At 40.3% G+C, this 17,808-nt stretch overlaps 1 protein-coding gene across 1 annotated transcript; it reads left to right on the top strand.

The window, feature by feature from the left end:
* The first annotated feature begins 1,099 nt into the window (after positions 1-1,099).
* On the top strand, positions 1,100-17,734 carry LOC309493202 (solute carrier family 12 member 3-like). The gene is made up of 26 exons (XM_082162333.1): positions 1,100-1,502; positions 1,616-1,705; positions 2,157-2,232; positions 2,416-2,511; positions 2,741-2,880; positions 3,184-3,294; positions 3,384-3,495; positions 5,674-5,804; positions 5,955-6,039; positions 6,157-6,317; positions 8,004-8,111; positions 8,194-8,317; positions 8,403-8,504; positions 8,841-8,996; positions 9,102-9,201; positions 9,279-9,390; positions 11,355-11,489; positions 11,570-11,676; positions 11,776-11,858; positions 11,988-12,071; positions 12,638-12,736; positions 15,010-15,121; positions 15,201-15,287; positions 15,375-15,507; positions 15,947-16,014; positions 16,361-17,734. Exons 1-26 carry the CDS (start codon positions 1,257-1,259, stop codon positions 16,497-16,499), a joined length of 2,997 nt encoding a protein of 998 aa, XP_082018459.1. The 5' UTR covers positions 1,100-1,256; the 3' UTR covers positions 16,500-17,734.
* Positions 17,735-17,808: the final 74 nt, after the last annotated feature.

Genomic DNA, 17,808 nt, shown 5'->3' with positions numbered 1-17,808 from the left:
CCAGCTCCCCTCCCTGTGTCTGACATATGGTCCTTACACACATGGGTTCATGCAATCTATAGTCTAGCTCATGCATTTTTAACTTCATAAGATAATACAACTGATTATGAATAATAATAAAAAAATAAAACAATAGAGATACAAAATATTAAATAATGAAATTATATTAAAAGATGAAATTTTAGTCTTCATAAAAAATCACAATACATCCTTTATTGTTTTGAGTTAGTAATCTTTATTCACAGTAATCTTACATGTCTCAAGCGTTTCGAAAGCAATCTCAACAAATTCTCAGATTGTGTTCAGATCTGCCAAAATCTGCCATCAAAGGTCAGAGATCTCAATATGAATATGAACTCAAACATTTCCCATATAATCATTCATTTTATAGCACTAGACACTTACTGTTGGACAACTATTGACTCATTTGGGTCTGTTTTATTTACATTTGAGACAAAGTTGATGAGCTATGAATTAGCAGTGTCTGAGCAAGAGTCCCATATCCATTAATTTCCATTTAATCATTGTCAACTGATGTACTAAAAATATAATCTATGCCTTTTTCTTTCCACAGCAGGTTTGAGGTGTTGCACGCTGCTCTGATAACAGATGGATAAACTTTAAACTTGATGGTTAATGACAAGTTTCCAGACCTACATGCAAGTCATTCAGACCAGTAAACTCAATCAAGTGTCTGTCTGAGTGTCTGCACATCAACATGATCTGTAATCATTTCATTTATGATGGTGACTTTGGCTGAAGGAGATCTGATCTTCAGATGTCCAAACTTCAGTGTTTGTTTTGCTTATTGCTTGTAATGTTGGCTAGTTTTATATTAATCACCTTTTTTTCTACATGACTGAGTAAGAGTTTAGCTTTTGGCAGTCTCTATTTGAAAGATCTATGTGAAACCAGCCCGTTGATAATTTTCCAAACAAGATTTCAAAGATTGCTGGAGAAAACAATATAACCACCAATCATGGTTCTGCAACAATGTTTGTGTATGCAAAATGTATGTTTGTGGGGGTGTATGCAAGTTGGCTCAATTAAGGTATAAAAGAAAACGCAACTACTTTTTCTGACAGCAGTTGAAGGTCAGTTCAAGTCCACTCGGCTCGCTGGATGCGTGGAATGACTCGGCACTGTGATCGTCTGGTGGGATTTCTGTGGATCTGAAGGATCATTTTATGATCTTCACAAGGATTTAGGCAGACAGGGGCAGGAAAATCACAGGCAAAAGTACCACAGAATCCACGATGGTCAAATATATTGATCGCATCAGAAACTTAATCCCGGGTCTGCGCCGCCCGGACAACAATATCCCGTCTCAAGGTGTTACCGTGGATATGGGAGAGTTTGATTATGGGAAGGAGCAGGACAAGAGAAAAATGTCATTCTACAATCCGCTTGACCCCGTGCCAAAATATGAATATTACGCTAAAGACACGTGGACGGGACGTATAAAAAGCACCAGACCATCACTGGATGTTCTGCGCAAACCAGTAAGTGGTTATTTGAATGAAAAAAAACATCTAAATTAATATTGTACATAATATTGTTTGGATGGCAACACTTTGAAATTTGGTGTTGATTTTCTGTGTGTTTCTGTCAACAGCCGGATCCTGATGATCTTCCTCCACCACCAGAGGATGATGAACGGCCCAAAGTAAAACTCGTTCGCTTTGGATGGGTTCTGGGAGTCATGGTGAGAAAACATGAATCATATATTTGTTAAATAGCGAGCTAATGTTTAGGTCTCCCACTTCTTCAAGTTTCAAGACATCTCAATGTTAGAGCTGTAACCTTGTGCTTAGGGTCATTCAAAACTCTCCCAATGTCTCCTCTCACACTGTCCTATCAAATAAAAAATGCAAAAAGCCCAAAAATGTCTTAAACTGTTCATATTTGCCAAGACACATGTAGTCAAAAGCCTTATGTCTTCCTTGGAGAACTCAAATACTTCATCAAATTCTCCCAAGAGCAGATGGTCTGAGTCCATTTTATACCTCTAAACTGACTAGACATGGATGAATTTAAGGTCACTTTTCACCCCATTGTCAAACGAAATAATAAAGTACATTTCTCCCAAATGGTCATAATGCAAATGAATGGTTTTGAGGTTTTTTTTGTTTGTAATTTTTTGCTATTCATTTCAGATTCGCTGTATGTTAAACATCTGGGGAGTCATTATGTTCCTCCGGCTGCCATGGATCACGTCTCAAGCCGGAATCAGTGAGTCAATCCTTCATCTGCTTTATTTTATTTAGTTCATACCCAAACTTCAGTCAAAGTCACCTTTCTTTCTTCAATGCCTTTTAAACAGTAAAATGTTTCCTCTCTCAGGGATCTATAGTTTTACAGACATTTTACATATGTGCCCCAGGAATGCCTTAAAATTGGCCTTTTTGTTTGTAGTTCTGACCTACGTCATTATCCTAATGTCTGTCACCATCACAACGATCACGGCGACGTCAGTGTCTGCAATCTCCACCAACGGGAAGATCTACTCTGGTGAGTCAAATGAATTGTTTACCATGAGAAAGCAACATGTTTTAAAGAGATCGAATGAATTCATACGAATAAGCCACCAATTCGTCAAGACATAGTTACGAATTGTCATGAGATTGTTTTATTTCACCCGAGAATAAAAATGTGGAAGAACTGCATAATTTTTTTGGGTTTTAAACAAATGTAGGGAGATTTTTATTTTATTTTAAGCAAACCATGATCTTTTCTCCAGGTGGCACGTACTTCATGATCTCTCGGAGTCTGGGTCCGGAGCTCGGAGCGCCCATCGGATTGCTCTTCGCCTTCGCCAACGCTCTCGCCTGTTCGCTCAACACAGTGGGGTTTGCAGAGACCGTCAGAGATGTTCTTAAAGTGAGACACACTTACAAAATAATGTAATTGATGTTGGGTTTCAGTAAATTCAGAGAGCTGCTTGAAAGAAAAAGCAGTAAAAAGTTCAATATTTTACCAAACACTGTCCATATTTTCTATAAAGAAAATGTTATGTAATAAAATGTAATATTTTTTATGTGAGAAAATAACATTTTGCATAAATAAATGCAAGAAATTACATTTTGCATGAAGAAAAGTAAGTAATTTTGACATAAAAAAAAAAAATCTAATTCTCAGAACCGCTGTTTCTATCTCCCTCACAATCGTTTTCTCTCTTCTCAGGACAATAAAGCTCAGATGGTGGATGATGTCAATGATGTGAGAATCATTGGGACAATTACTGTCGTCATCCTCCTCTGCATTACATTTGCTGGCATGAGTTGGGAGGCAAAGGTACGGTCCCCTGCTCCTGTCTTTGCTCGTTTCCCAATACTTGATGGCATGACTGCCATTTGTTCTTCTTGGTTTTCGCTCTACCACAGGCTCAGATCCTGTTCTTCATTGCACTCTTGCTCTCCTTGGCTAATTACTTTGTTGGGACGATCCTTCCCGCCAGCACAGAGAAGCAGGCTGTGGGATTTTTTGGCTACCAGGGTGAGTAAACAAGATCAAGATCTAATGCAGGCATTAAGTGCAACCAGTAAACTTTTGTTTATAATTTGGGCAGAGGCGGACAGAGTACACAGCTTAATTACTTGAGTAAAAGTACAGATACCCCTTGCTAAATTTTACTCAAGTACAAGTAAAAGTACTACAGTCAGATGTCTACTTAAGTAAAAGTACTAAAGTACTTGTTTTTAAAAGTACTTGAGTATCAAGAGTACAAGAGTACATTTTCTAAATATTGCATTACTACTGCCACAGTGCTTACATACATTGGTAAACACAGCAAACACTTGAAGCGAAAACTATCATTAACTTGTTCAGAAAATTGAAATAGTCTGGCGAGGTGGGGCACAGGTTGGCACATTTCCGGGATGTGATATTTTTTTCCCAGGATGGTAGGGGGAAGACTCATGAATATTCATTAGGGAAGTCATCCCTGATTGGTCTGATGACCTAACCCCACCCCTAAACCTACCCGTCACTGGGGGTCTTATGACCTCCCTAACCCCACCCCTAAACCTACCCGTCACTGGGGGTCTTATGACCTCCATAACCCCGCCCCTAAACCTACCCGTCACTGGGGGTCTTATGACCTCCATAACCCCGCCCCTAAACCTACCCGTCACTGGGGTTAAGACCAATCAGGGATGACTTCCCTAATGAATATTCATCAGTCTTCCTCTACCATCTTGAAAAAAAAAATATCGCTCCCAGGATGGACCTGCTGCGTCTTCATCCATTGTTTCGTCCATGGTTTCGTCTCTTATCTAAATCTGACCTGACCATGGAGTTGACTTTGGCGGAAAGCTGAAGGTGATTGCTGATAGGCTGTCCCAATCAGTGGCGCCTGCACAATCCAATCACATTTGAGAGGGAAACAACAAATTGAGGGTTTCCGAGATGTTTCTTTTTTTCTTTTTTTTTAGAAGTAACGGGTACTCACAGTTATGGATAGAAATGTAGTGGAGTAAAGAGTACAATATTTGCCTTTCAAATGTACTTGAGTAAAGTCATGAGTACTCCCCAAAAATGATACTCGAGTAAAGTACAGATCCCTCAAAATTGTACTTAAGTACTGTACTCAAGTAAATGTACTCCGTTACTGTCCGGCTCTGAATTTGGGGAGTCGATATTTTGTCCTGAGACAACAAAACAAAGAAAGAAAGAAATGGAAGCCCATTTCCACCATATGCAAAAAATAATTCTTCGATAAATCATAATTATAACCTAAGTCAAAACTATAGTATGACATATTAAGTCATAATTCTGAATTATAGGTATGTCATAATTTTGACATTTGATCTAATAATTATTTTCTTTTACATTTTATCCCAGAATTATGACTTACATAATCAAATGATGGTGGTATATCAGCTAGACCAGCATAAACTAACCTCAAGTAGCATGATACATCATGCTTGTCTGCTCTGGTTTTCAACGAGGACCTATTATGTTTTTGTTTTTTTTCAAATAGCTGTTTGTCAAATTTGGGAAAAATTATGTTTTTGAACATACAAGCATAAAATCCTATTCCAGTAGAGACCAAAAACGAAATCAAGTCTTTGTAAAAGGTCATAATATGACCTCTTTAAAGCAGTTATGGCACTGATTATCCAAAAATTAGAGACTCATCCTTGTATCCTGAATGTTGTCACGGGACAGGGAATCAACGACGGCAGACAGAGATGAGGGATCCAAATGCAGGGAGATTTTAATGAAAATAAACAATCATAACATAAGTCAGGAACAATGTAACACTTGAGGAAAAACCAAGAAAACACTGAGGAAAAACCAAGAAAACACTGAGGAAAAACCAAGAAAACACAGGGAACTGGAGACACCTGCTGCTGCATGACATCAAACAATGACTGACAGAGAACCAGAGAATACAAGGGCTATTTAAACAGAGGGGTAAAGGAGCTTAACAACGGAAATTGATACACCTGGAACAGACTAATGAAAGTGGAAAAGACTACAAAACCTTCAACCTGGCCACAGAAAACAGGACACATGAATGAACACATAAACTAGACAGAGAAACTACAACATAAAAGTCCCAGAGAGCACAAGACACAGAAGCAGATCTGTAAAAGTTATTGTTAATATCACAGCCAGAGCGTTTGATGAAGGTACTACTAAACCTAACCACAGTTTTTATTCTTCCAGCTGAAATTTTCATGTCCAACCTACTGCCTTCCTTCCGGGGTAAAGATGGATCTTTCTTCAGGATGTTTTCCATCTTCTTCCCCTCTGCCACTGGAATTCTGTCTGGTGTCAACATCTGTGGAGATCTCAAGGTAATCTTATTATTTTTCAGGAGTAGAGCGTGTATAAAAGGAAAGTCAGTGTGCCTTTAAAACGCTAAAGAAATAATGCGTGATTTGTGATTTGATTGATTTGATTTGATTGTTTGATCATTTGAGAAATGATTGTCCTTGCTTTTCCAGGATCCATCAGGTGGGATTCCTAAAGGGACACTGCTGGCCATATTCTGGACCACCGTGAGCTATTTATTTATCGCAATCACATGTGGTGAGATTAGACATTTTTCTGCTCTGTTTTGTATCTTAAACTCATGCAATTAGTGAAATGTGCGTCTTATTGGTGATCCGTTCTCCTCACTGAATCACTTCCTCTCTTCCTCCTCAGCTTCAACTGTTGTAAGAGACGCTTCTGGCATTCTGAATGATAGTTTAGCGCTATCGAATTCTTCGATCCACTGCAGCGGTCTGGGCTGTAAATTTGGCTGGAACTTTGACCGGTGTGAACAGAACTACACATGTAGCTCTGGACTGGCAAACAACTTCCAAGTGAGCCTTCCGACCCTGTTAGCACAATTTTTACATTTGGTGAACTGATTGCTGGAAGGTGGAGTAGATTTTACATTCACACTAATGCATTTAACAAAATGAGAAGTGACACTACATATTTAAAGGGGTTTTATCAGTACATATATTCTTTGGGAATCAAGCCCATGACCTTGGCATTGCTATTGCTATTGCTCATATTTGTTGTGTCCAGTACAATGCTGTTACTGTTAAGTAAAACTATTAAAAACGTATTTTGTTCTTGCCATAACAAACACAGTTACAGCAGACAGAGAACAACTAACGTTAAAATATAAAGAGTCAAACTGTCCAACTAAAGCAAACACTGATCACCATAATGATGACCACACTATTATCAACATCTAAACCTCTGTTATCTCTGAATAATTCTTAATTGGTTAGTAATAAGTGAAGCTGGTGATGCTGTCTATGGAGTTGTTCAATCCTCCTCTGCTGAGATGTCCCCAACTAAGCAAGCGAATAGTGTGTGATTATGATCCAGGCAGCATTACAGGTCAGAAGTCAGATTGGATCAGAACATTCAGAATATTTATCCAGTTCCATCTGGTTGGAAGTTGGAGTCATCACACCGGTATGGAGACGAGTTTGTTGAGGATCAGTGCTGATGGCTGTCGTGTCGATGAGGCCTTCACAGGGGCTGATGAGGCTGGACCTTCAGGGATGCGTCATGGATGGGTCCAGGCACAGGTCCTTCATCAGATCTGGATCCGGTGGACTGCGGTAAACCTCGGATAAACAGAGAGACTAATATTAGCATAGACGCCATCCTTCTTATGATGTAACGAGTACATCAGGATTTAAGGGAAGTGTTCCCGGTTCCAGCTGATCTAAACTATGCAGCCTAACATTGAATTATAGAAGTCTATAATGTGTTATGTGTATACTAGGTCAAAGAGATGTGTTTTTAGTCTAGCTTTGAACTGACAGAGTGTGTCTGCTTCCCGGACAATGTTAGGAAGACTGTTCCAAAGTTTAGGTGCTAAATAGGGAATGGATCTACCGCCAGCAGTCGATTTGGATATTCTAGGTATTGTCAACTGGCCGGAATTTTGGGAATGCAATAGACGTGAAGGACTATAATGCGTTAAGAGCTCGGTCAAGTACTGCGGAGCTAAACCATTTAGTGTTTTGTAAGTGATCAGCAATATTTTAAAATGTATACGATGTTTAATAGGGAGCCAATGCAGTGTTGACAGAACTGGGCTAATATGGTCATACTTCCTGGTTCTAGTGAGAACTCGAGCTGCTGCGTTTTGGACCAGCTGTAGTTTGTTTATTAAGCTATCATCAGTTGTCTTCAGTGATGCTCAATCATTACTCATTTAATTATCTAAATAACTCTAACACTGCTTCAGTGTAACTTTGAACACTCTGCTAGTGGTTTACATATAAACATTTAATTTAACACAGGGATTTTACTGTGATGAATGGATGAATGGATAGATGGATGGATGTATAAATGGATGAATGGGTGGATGAATGGACTGATGGCTGAATGGATGGATAGATGAATAGATAGATTGATGATGGATGGATGAATGAAAGTATGGCTGGCTGTCTAGATAGATGGATGGCTTAATGGGTAGATGGATAGATGATTGGATGGATGGATGATTGGATAGATAACTAAGGCTGTTTTTTCTTCAGATTCTTACCACTGTTTCAGGAACTGGCCATTTGATTACCATCGGGATCTTTGCCGCCACCTTGTCGTCAGCGCTGGGTTTCTTAGTGTCTGCACCTAAAATTTTTCAGGTAGATCATGTGACTGTTTAATGATAATGTTGTTTATCTCGAATACAGTTCATTGTGACATTGTGTGTGTGTTTTCACACAGTGTTTGTGTAAGGATAACATCTACCCCTACATTGGCTTCTTCGGGAAAGGTTATGGGAAAAACAACGAGCCTTTACGAGGATACATGCTCATGTTCACCATCGCTTTGGCTTTCATCCTCATTGGTGAGTCCTGGATCTCCTCCAGATCAGTTACTCAGGTGTTTCTCCCTGCGGACGCTTTAACATTTGGTGTCATTGGTCTTTTCAGGTGATCTGAACACAATCGCTCCTCTGATCTCCAACTTCTTCCTCTGCTCTTACGCCCTCATTAACTTCAGCTGCTTCCATGCGACGGTCACCAGATCACCTGGTGAGAACTTCATCATCATCATCATCAGTTTTGAACTGTATAAATGACAGACTGGATTAACAGACAAACATTTGATTTCTTTTTCTTTTTAGATCTTTTGTTTCCATTTTGAGGCAATATTTTTTATAAAACAGGCATTCAGAATTATGCTCCGGTTAAGTTTAGACACTTTAACTTTTTTAAATGTAATATGATTATTGATAAATGAATGGAAATTAAGATATAAAGTTCATCATGGCTCTGTGAGAGACTGAAAATGGGGTTAAAATATATGTTTACAGTGATTTAGTCCATAATCTGTGTCTAATATTCGTGTTTGTCGTCTGTCTCTCGCAGGCTGGCGGCCGCAGTTCCGTTACTTCAATCCGTGGACGTCTCTGTTTGCTGCTTTCTTGTCTTTTGTCCTGATGTTTCTGTTCACATGGTGGGCCGCTCTTGTCACGTCCGCTATCGTCCTCTGCCTCTTAGGCTACGTCACCTATAACAAGCCTCGTGTGTATATGATGCATATTATGACTTTTTCCAATAAAGATTAATAGAGCATAATTTATCTTCAGTTATTTGAATGCATTGACTGTTGTCTGATCGTGTGTCCAGAGATTAACTGGGGCTCATCTTATCAGGCCAGTTTCTACAATATGGCTTTGTCCTTCTCTATGTCTCTGACTGGTGTGAGTGATCATGTCAAAAACTACAGGTGAGACTGTAAAAGTAAATATTACCAATCTGATCTGATCACAATACACCAGCCACTCATGATAAGCTCTCTCTTAGGCCTCAGTGTCTCGTTCTGACCGGCCCTCCGAACACCCGTCCCGCTCTGGTGGACTTTGTGGGCACTTTCACCAAAAACATCAGCCTTATGATCTGTGGGAACATTATCATGGTAAGAACTTGAGCTGGGCCATTTTTGATGCACACTTTTAAACTGCCAATATGAACATGATAATGTATGTGTTAAATTCAAAATGAAATACAAAATTCCTATAATTTCTTATATAAAGATGTTTTCATATTGTGCAAAACTTAGTAACTCTGGCCCAGGGTTGATATCCTTAACAAAAACGATTAAAAACATTTCCGTTATTTGAAATGGAGCTGAAATAAAATAAAATGGCATTGTGTGAAGGGTTGAACCAGCCTGGCAGGTTGCGGCATACGCAGGCAGACATCGCTCTGCACAGTTCAGACAGGTGGGAGGCTTGGGTCGACAGAGATAAGTAGCGCCGGCTTCTTTCAACGGGGGAAAGATTAGTATATCCCTTTTCCTCCACGCCGTTAATCGTGGTGAAGGCAGCTGAAAAGGAGTAATGGACACTCGCTGAATAGGTGGTGCACCATGACTTTGTCAGTTCTTCGTGGACCTCTGGGAAGAATGGGACTGGTCGCTTGCTGGTGGTGCCCCGGCTGCAGGAACCACTCATCGAGGCGGCTGCGGGCGGGCTCTTCCAGAGCGGACCAGTCCAAACCCAACAAATGATCTGCCTTGGTAAGGACACAGATGAGCTCTGAGTCCTACCGAGTCTGCTCAGTCTCTTTCTGAGTCATCACCGGAGTTCACCCAGTCCTCTGCTTCAGATGCAGCCAGAGACATTGGGCCCTATTTTAAGGATCTAAGGCATGGTCTTAAGCGCACGGTGCAAGTGCACTTAAGGCATCCGAATCCACTTTTGCTAGTTTAACGACAGGAAAAATGGTCGGCGCTCCCGGCGCATGGTCTAAACGGGCTGTCCCTATTCTCTTAATGAGTAATGGGTGTGTTTTGGGCGTAACGTGCAAAAAAACAATCAGAGTGTAATGGCGGATTCACTATTTACATGGCGAAATTTGCAACCGGAAAGACTGACCGTGTCTCCAGAGAGCAAATGGATCTGCTCGTGCGCGAGGTTAAAGCGCAAGCAGACCATCTATGGGACAAGCTGGATTCCACCATATCTTTATGTACACAATATTAATCTTTTACATTGTAATCCCTTTATTTGTATTTGGCATGTTTGTGTGCTGCTGCACATCCCTGTGTGTGTAATAAGCAGAGTGTACACGCGTGTTGGACCCGCCTATAGGCACACATTACTATCGCGCTCTTTAAATAACAAAGAAATACTTGACTTTAGACCAGGTTTTGTTGGTCAATGGCACAGTCTATTTCCGTTGCCTCAAAACAGCAACGCGCCAACAATGCACCTGAACACACCTGGTTTTCAGACCAGCCACCTATGGGCGCACAAAGGGGCGCAAATGCATTTGTTTTTTTAACAACGTGGCGCAGGACGTGAAAATGATAACTGCGTCGGGCTGAAACTAGCAAAAACACTTGCGTGCCTGGCGCTGCATTGCACCGGGTGTTTGATAAGGCCCATTGTGTCGCCAAAATCCTCCTCGGAGACGCCAACTGAAACCATGCCGCTCGCTCCAGATGATGGGCGATGGTCATCGCAGGCGAATCAGCAAGCTCTGGGGAGAGCAAGGCATGCGGGTGCTGGGCCCTGTTGCTCTTCCCTGTGACTGCTGTTTCTTCTGTCTTGGCTCGAAAGGGGAAGACAATGGGTATGGGGAAGAGAATGAGAGTGTGCAAGCCGGGATCGCTCTCTTTAAAAAAAGTGATCCGTGAACGGGCTGAAAAGGCGGGCTGAAAAGCCATTTGTCTGAGCAGGTGTACAGACAAGAACCAATCAGGATTCAGTATTCAGAGAAAATAGGGGAAAGGTCATACATGATTTACAGAAACCAGATCAGTACACATTTGCTTAGTATAGCTGATTCTCCTTGAATTTTAACATCAAATGGCTTATTCAGTGCGCACTCATGATGTGAAGGTGTCGTGGGTTTATTGCACTCTCATGCTTTCAGGAGGACGAGAAGTCCAGTTTTCCGCAGCACAGCACCGATATGCTGGTGGACTGGCTGAATCAGAGGAAGGTTCGTTCTTTCTACACGTCCTTCAATGCCGACAGTCTGAAAGAGGGCGCGTCCAATCTCATGCAGGTAAGACCGTTGCTAATCTGTTCTAACACCTTTTTCTTCTCCTCATTACATCCTTCTCAAATACTCAATCATCTTTATAGGCTTCAGGTCTTGGTAAACTGAAGCCGAACACCCTCGTTATGGGATTCAAGATGAACTGGAAGGAATGTAAGCCTGAGAGCTTACAGGACTACGTCAACACCATCAGGTGAGTCCAGATGCTGTTATGCTGTTTCTGTTCACAAATATCAGTTTATTTGTCATGCAGTTCTTTGTATATTGATGTTGTTTAATGTTTTTTGTTCAGTGACGCGTTTGACTCCAGCTACGGCATCGCAATTCTGAGAATGATGGATGGATTGGATGTTATGGATGCTTTGGAGAGTTCAGGTGTGTACTGTTTTTTTTTTTTTTTTTTTTTTTTTTTTACAGTATAATAACTTGAAAATGGATTGACACTGCAGTTTGAGGCATAAGACAATTTGATGTGTTTTATTTTTGTTATTTTTTTGGCTGAAGGCCGATCATCAGCAATTGACAATCCGGCATTCGACGCAGATGATGTCAAGCAATCCGAAAATGACGAGACAGACCGAAATTCAGGTAACCAATCTTTTTTCTGCGCTCATAAATATAATTTGACAAACCCTGAGGACATTTAACACCCAGGTCAATAACTATGATGATAATGATAAATGTGAAATAATTGAGTACACAACACAACAAAACACAACTATACTGATAACGACACAGAGGAATGATTGATCATTTGAATCATTTTCAGAATGATTTTTTCCTGCCTATAAATGATAGAAACACTGGCAGCCAATCAGATTCAACTTTACTTTAGAGCTTGAGCAGAAAAAGTGTCAGATGACAAAAATGTAGCATGCGCTTATAATAAACAGAATGATACGTTGCGTTGGTGTGGAGACTAAAATAGTTATCGTTATAGTTATCCTTACAGTTATTGTTCTTGGTGTGAATGGGCCTTAAACAATCATAATCTAATAGAACATTAAATAATAGAATGTTGTAATCAACACTTCAAGACCTGATGTCATCACTTTCAGCCAATCAGAATGCTTCCATTATAATCAACAAAGCCGTTTTGTTTCAATCAAGCTTTATTTGGTGGGATCTGACCTCTTTTTTGACTCCCCATCCAGATATTTCTGATGATGGCTCGAACGATCAAGTCAGGTCAGTGTTTCAAACGAAACAGGGCAGGAAGACCATTGACATCTACTGGATCTCTGATGATGGAGGTGAGATACGACTGCATGAATGATACTTAAACTCACTGTGAAAAAAAACACGGCATGAAGTTCCAAACGGGTTCAGTCTGGGTTGGTATTGGTCTAGCGTCTGGACCAAAAATTTTTTTGGTCTGGTAAAGGCGGTCAAAGCTCAAGGGGGTCTGATAAACCTTCAGCACTAAACAACTCTGGCGTGGCCTCTTCTCTTGCTCTTGAGAACTCCTCTAAAGCTGTCTTGGCAGCTGCGGAGGCCACTCTAGGGTCGACCACAGATGAAAGGAAAGCAACAGTGCTCATTACAGGGATCCCTGACTGGCTGAAGGGAACAGACTGACCCACTGAGGCTTCAGAGTTCTCTAGGTACAGGTCCTCTATGTGCAACCGCAAGAAGTGGTAGATTTGGTAGATACACCTCCGGAAACTCATACTATTCCCGTTCTCGTCAATCTCATAGTCTTCCTCGTACATCCACTCATTATATGTGTCAGTGTCAAGAATCCATCTGGCATGAACCTTCAAGCACCTGTCTGGGTTTGGAGGTTCCTCCACATTTGCTGATTTAAGTGAGTCATAACTGTCTGGACACATACCCCAATGAACCATCACATGCCAATCCAATCGCATGACTGGTCGAAGCCACTCTTCTTCATCTGCTGTGGAGGATGATGGGTATACCTGGTGGGTGACTTGTAACCTCTCTCACTGTGCCCTGGTGTCGCACAACAATGTCTTTGAGTTTAAGTGCTTGCTTCTGTTCAAGATCAGGGGACAGGTACACCACAGGTCTGCTTAATGGAGGTGATTCACCGCAGCCCAAGGCCAAGGACAAAGAAAGAAGTGAGGTCCTTTTGTGGGCCTTGTGGGATGGTACAGGAGATTCATCCCGGAGTTTGCCTCCATCGCCACTCCACTGACCAACCTACTGGCTAAAATGGTGAGGAACCCCGTACCTTGGACAGAGGACTGTGAGACAGCATTCAGAACCCTGAAAGAAAAGATCTGTTCACGTTCGGTCCTGCAAATTCCTTATTTCACCCAGCGGTTCCTTGTTCCAGCATAGGAGCTGTCCTGGCCCAGGGGACCACTGGGGAAGAGAAACAGGTGGTGTTCCTCAGCTGCAAACTGTTGCCTAGAGAAACAAGATATATTTAACCATTGAGAAAGTGTGCCTCGCCGTCAAGTGGTCCCTTGACAGCCTCCTGTATTACTTGCTTGGAAGGGAGTTTGAGCTAGAGACAGACCACCCGGTGGTATTTGGCACTTTGGCCCTTCCACTACAAGGTCCGCTACATACCCGGCAGGATGAATGTTATCGCTGACTTCCTGTCTCGGTATCCGAACAGTGCGCAGCCTGGAGAGGAGGAAGGTAGTGTGAAAAAGGGGACCTGATCTGGCGGTGAAATAGCACTGGCACACACTTTAATTACATGATTACATTCATTCACACAGTATTTCCTGGCCATAATACATACTCTGACATTCAAACATTTGATAAGTTTGTTGTAAATGTTGAGGTACGTCACTGGATTGGTTTGTATTGTATGTCATACCTGTTACATGTTGAGTGTTGTTGAATTATGGGTCGGAGGAGGCGGCGGCGAAAGCGAGCGCTGAGTGCGCATCACCTTTATGCCGCTATAGATATCTCCCGCCGACACCGGAAGCAGACTAAACTATTTGTGCCTCACGAGGGGGAGGCAGTCATTGTTTGTGCATGTTGAGGGTGATCACTTGTGAATGTATTGGATGTTTTATGTCATTGTCTTTCTGATTTTTATGTTTGTATGTCACATATGGTAATATATGTGTAGTATATGTTTATTTATATGTGAATACATTTACCATACTCACCTGTTATTGGTAGGCTCCTATAGGGGAGGAGCCTGGTCTTTAAAAGAGTACCCAAAACGCTGGAACTTTTTCTCTCGGTAGGCTGGATGAGTGAGCGAGTGAGCCACGAACGAATCAACACCTGTGAAGTATATAGTGGATACGTGGACGTATTTTTGGAGTTTGTTCTCTTTTGTGTTGGAAGTATTTGTTTTGTTACTTTGTTATTTTATCCCTTCAGCACTTGTAAATACTTTGCACTTTGTGGTTATCACGCTACTTCAGTGTAAATAACAACCACCATTGCACCATAGTGTAGCTGCGAGTTGGACCATCATTTTCTTTGAATGAAATCTTGGACAGTTCCTCGACCAGAAGGTGGGCAGTCAAACCCACTTTTCTACAGTTTGCGTTCCCATTTTATTATTCTGAAGGCTGTTGCTCTCTTTCAGGTCTGACTCTTTTAGTGCCGTATCTGTTGACCAGAAGAAACCGCTGGAAAAAGAGCAAAATCAGAGTGTTTATCTTAGGAGACCAGCAGACCATGAAGGAAGACCGTAAAGAGTAAGAGTGTGTCGATGATCATCATTTCTTAACTAGATAGTTTTGATATGCAGACAAGTCAATGTGTTTCTCATTTCAGCATGAAAATGCTGTTGAAGAGATTCCGACTGGAGATCGAGGACATTGTCGTGATAACAGACGTGGATAAAGCTCCTCTAGCTAAAAAGTGAGAAACATGCACAAGTAAACATGCAGACAAAAACATGCAGGTTTGTAGTAATTGTTGTGGTTTGCTTCCTCCCTGCTCCTGTAGTTTGCAGCGGTACGAGGAAACCATCGCCCCCTTCATGCTGAGTGAGGAACAGGCTGGAGGAGACGTACAGGAGCTCAAGAGACTGAGTCCATGGAAAGTTTCCAACAAAGACCTGGAGGCCATAAAACCCAAGGTGTGTGTGTGTGTGTGTGTGTGTGTGTGTGTGTGTGTGTGTGTGTGTGTGTGTGTGTGTGTGTGTGTGTGTGTGTGTGTGTTTTTTTTTCTTAGTTGTCCGAATGTTAAGCGAATAATTTTTTTTTTTTTTTATGTTTCAAACATTATGGGAACATTACTTTTTAATATTCTCTGAATGTTCTGAAACTAGACGAATGTTCAATTGAAAATTTCAGATAAAAACATTCCATAAATGATATATAAATAAGGTATTTGTGCTATTTTTTGCTAATGTTTTGAGAACATTATTAAAGACTGTAACTTTTCACTACGTTGAATGAACATTCTGTTAATGTTACTGGAAAAATGTTTGTTCATAACTTGCCAGAAAGTTATGAGAATGTTCCCCGTTAGCTGGGATCCATCAGTTCCTCTATTTAACTGTCTTTTGTTTTCAGGTGGAGAGGTCGGTGAGACTAAACGAGATCATCAAGAAGAACTCCATACATGCTGCTTTAGTTGTAATGTGAGTATAGATTTGATATTAAATTAACAATAAAATAAACACTAAAATAAAATTAAAACTAATAAAAATTACAAAAACACTAAAACTAAGCACAGTTTGTATTTGTCTCTAAAAGTTATTATGAAGCATCTAAGAAGGTGTTTGATTGGTAGTGTGTATGTTTAATGTCTCTTCGTCAATAATGTGTGTGTGTGTGTGTGTGTGTGTGTGTGTGTGTGTGTGTGTGTGTGTGTGTGTGTGTGTGTGTGTGCGTGTGTGCGTGTGTGCGTGTGTGCGTGTGTGCGTGTGTGTGTGTGTGTGTGTGTGTGTGTGTGTGTGCGTGTGTGCGCGTGTGTGTGTGTTTCAGTTCTCTTCCAGTTCCTGATGTCAACTGTCCCAGTTCTCTCTATATGGCCTGGGTGGAAGCGCTGAGTTACGGCATCCACTGTCCCGCCCTGCTCATTCGAGGAAACCAAGAGAACGTCATGACCTTCTACTGCCAGTAAAACACTCACATTAATGTGAGTTCATCATTAAACACAATAATTCCTGCAGGTGAAGCTGCTGTCAGTGTCAGTCATGTGAAGATGTTCAACTTGCTGTGAATCAGACCTGTTGAACTGAAATGAGGTGTTTCATCCTCTTGTACATTGATTGTATTACTGCGGATGTATATTTACAGTATATCACATGTTCATATGGCTGTGTAATCTTCGAGGATGTCAGGTCAGACAGATTCGACTTGAATAGAATACAATAGAAATACAGTGCAGTTATGCTGGTGGAGGGAAGCAATGCAACTTTGTTTCATGCAATTTAAACAAGACACAATTATAATATTTTAAAATATGTTTATTTGTTCTTGCTTTGTAAAATTACATTTCATAGACCAAAACATTAAAATGAAAATTTGAGACAATTTTACATTTTGACTGCATATAAATACTAGATTATTATGAATTACAAGTATGTTCTTGATCTGCTTTTCAATGTGAAAAAAATATAATTTAGCACAATGTTCACATCTCAATTTCCATTGATTGTCTCATTACACCAAGTAAAAAAAAATCACATGGAAATAAAAGATTTTAAGCATCACAACTTACAGCATTTACACTACAGCTGAAATAAACTCAGATTGCATGGAGTGTTTCTGTTTCTGTTGTAATGGCCCCCTTTCAATAAAATGATAATAAAGAAAACTGAAGATATTACAATATTTATCACATAATTAAAATGACAAATTATTTAAATTATACCTTAACTAGCAACTTCAGCCCTTCACCATACCAGACCTTGACACAGACATGGGTTCAAGTTCACAGCAAAAAGAAAAATTAGAAATACAATAATACATACTGTATAATGAGCTTTAAGCAAGAGGATAAATGAGCAAAAAGAATAAGGCAAACACACATTTGATACACTGAAAAAAATCTAAATTTACAGTGGCCTCAAATATATTTAGATTTATACAATACCAAGTCATGGGTTAAATTCTCAGCGAATGCATTAACTCATGTAATATATTTAATAATAAAGTGTAATATATTTTATTTATAATACATGTTATATAAATTATATGCACATATTTTAAAGTGTGATAAGTGTTTGAAGCTGCTGTAGCTTATTTTAAAGTTTATTTTTGCAGCAAACGACAAGCAAAATCTATGAACTGCACATGGCCAAGTGAGTCGGCACATTAAGGCAAGACACCATAGGTAAAAAGGGTTAAAGAAAATGAATAGATATTATCACCATAGGTGATTGATTACATTAAGAACTGCAATTTTTTTTTGTAATACAATTATTTTC

This window comes from Leuciscus leuciscus (genome assembly GCF_965113295.1).
Source record: "Leuciscus leuciscus genome assembly, chromosome: 2".
Taxonomy (NCBI): domain Eukaryota; kingdom Metazoa; phylum Chordata; class Actinopteri; order Cypriniformes; family Leuciscidae; genus Leuciscus; species Leuciscus leuciscus.
This window is presented reverse-complemented; position numbering and strand designations above follow the sequence as displayed.

Coding starts and splice junctions, on each gene's coding strand:
- LOC309493202 (XM_082162333.1), top strand. CDS start 1,257: ATGGTCAAATATATTGATCGCATCAGAAACTTAATCCCGGGTCTGCGC. Junction 3,496..5,673: donor GGGATTTTTTGGCTACCAGG/GTGAGTAAACAA, acceptor TTATTCTTCCAG/CTGAAATTTTCATGTCCAAC. Junction 11,859..11,987: donor GGATGCTTTGGAGAGTTCAG/GTGTGTACTGTT, acceptor TTTTGGCTGAAG/GCCGATCATCAGCAATTGAC.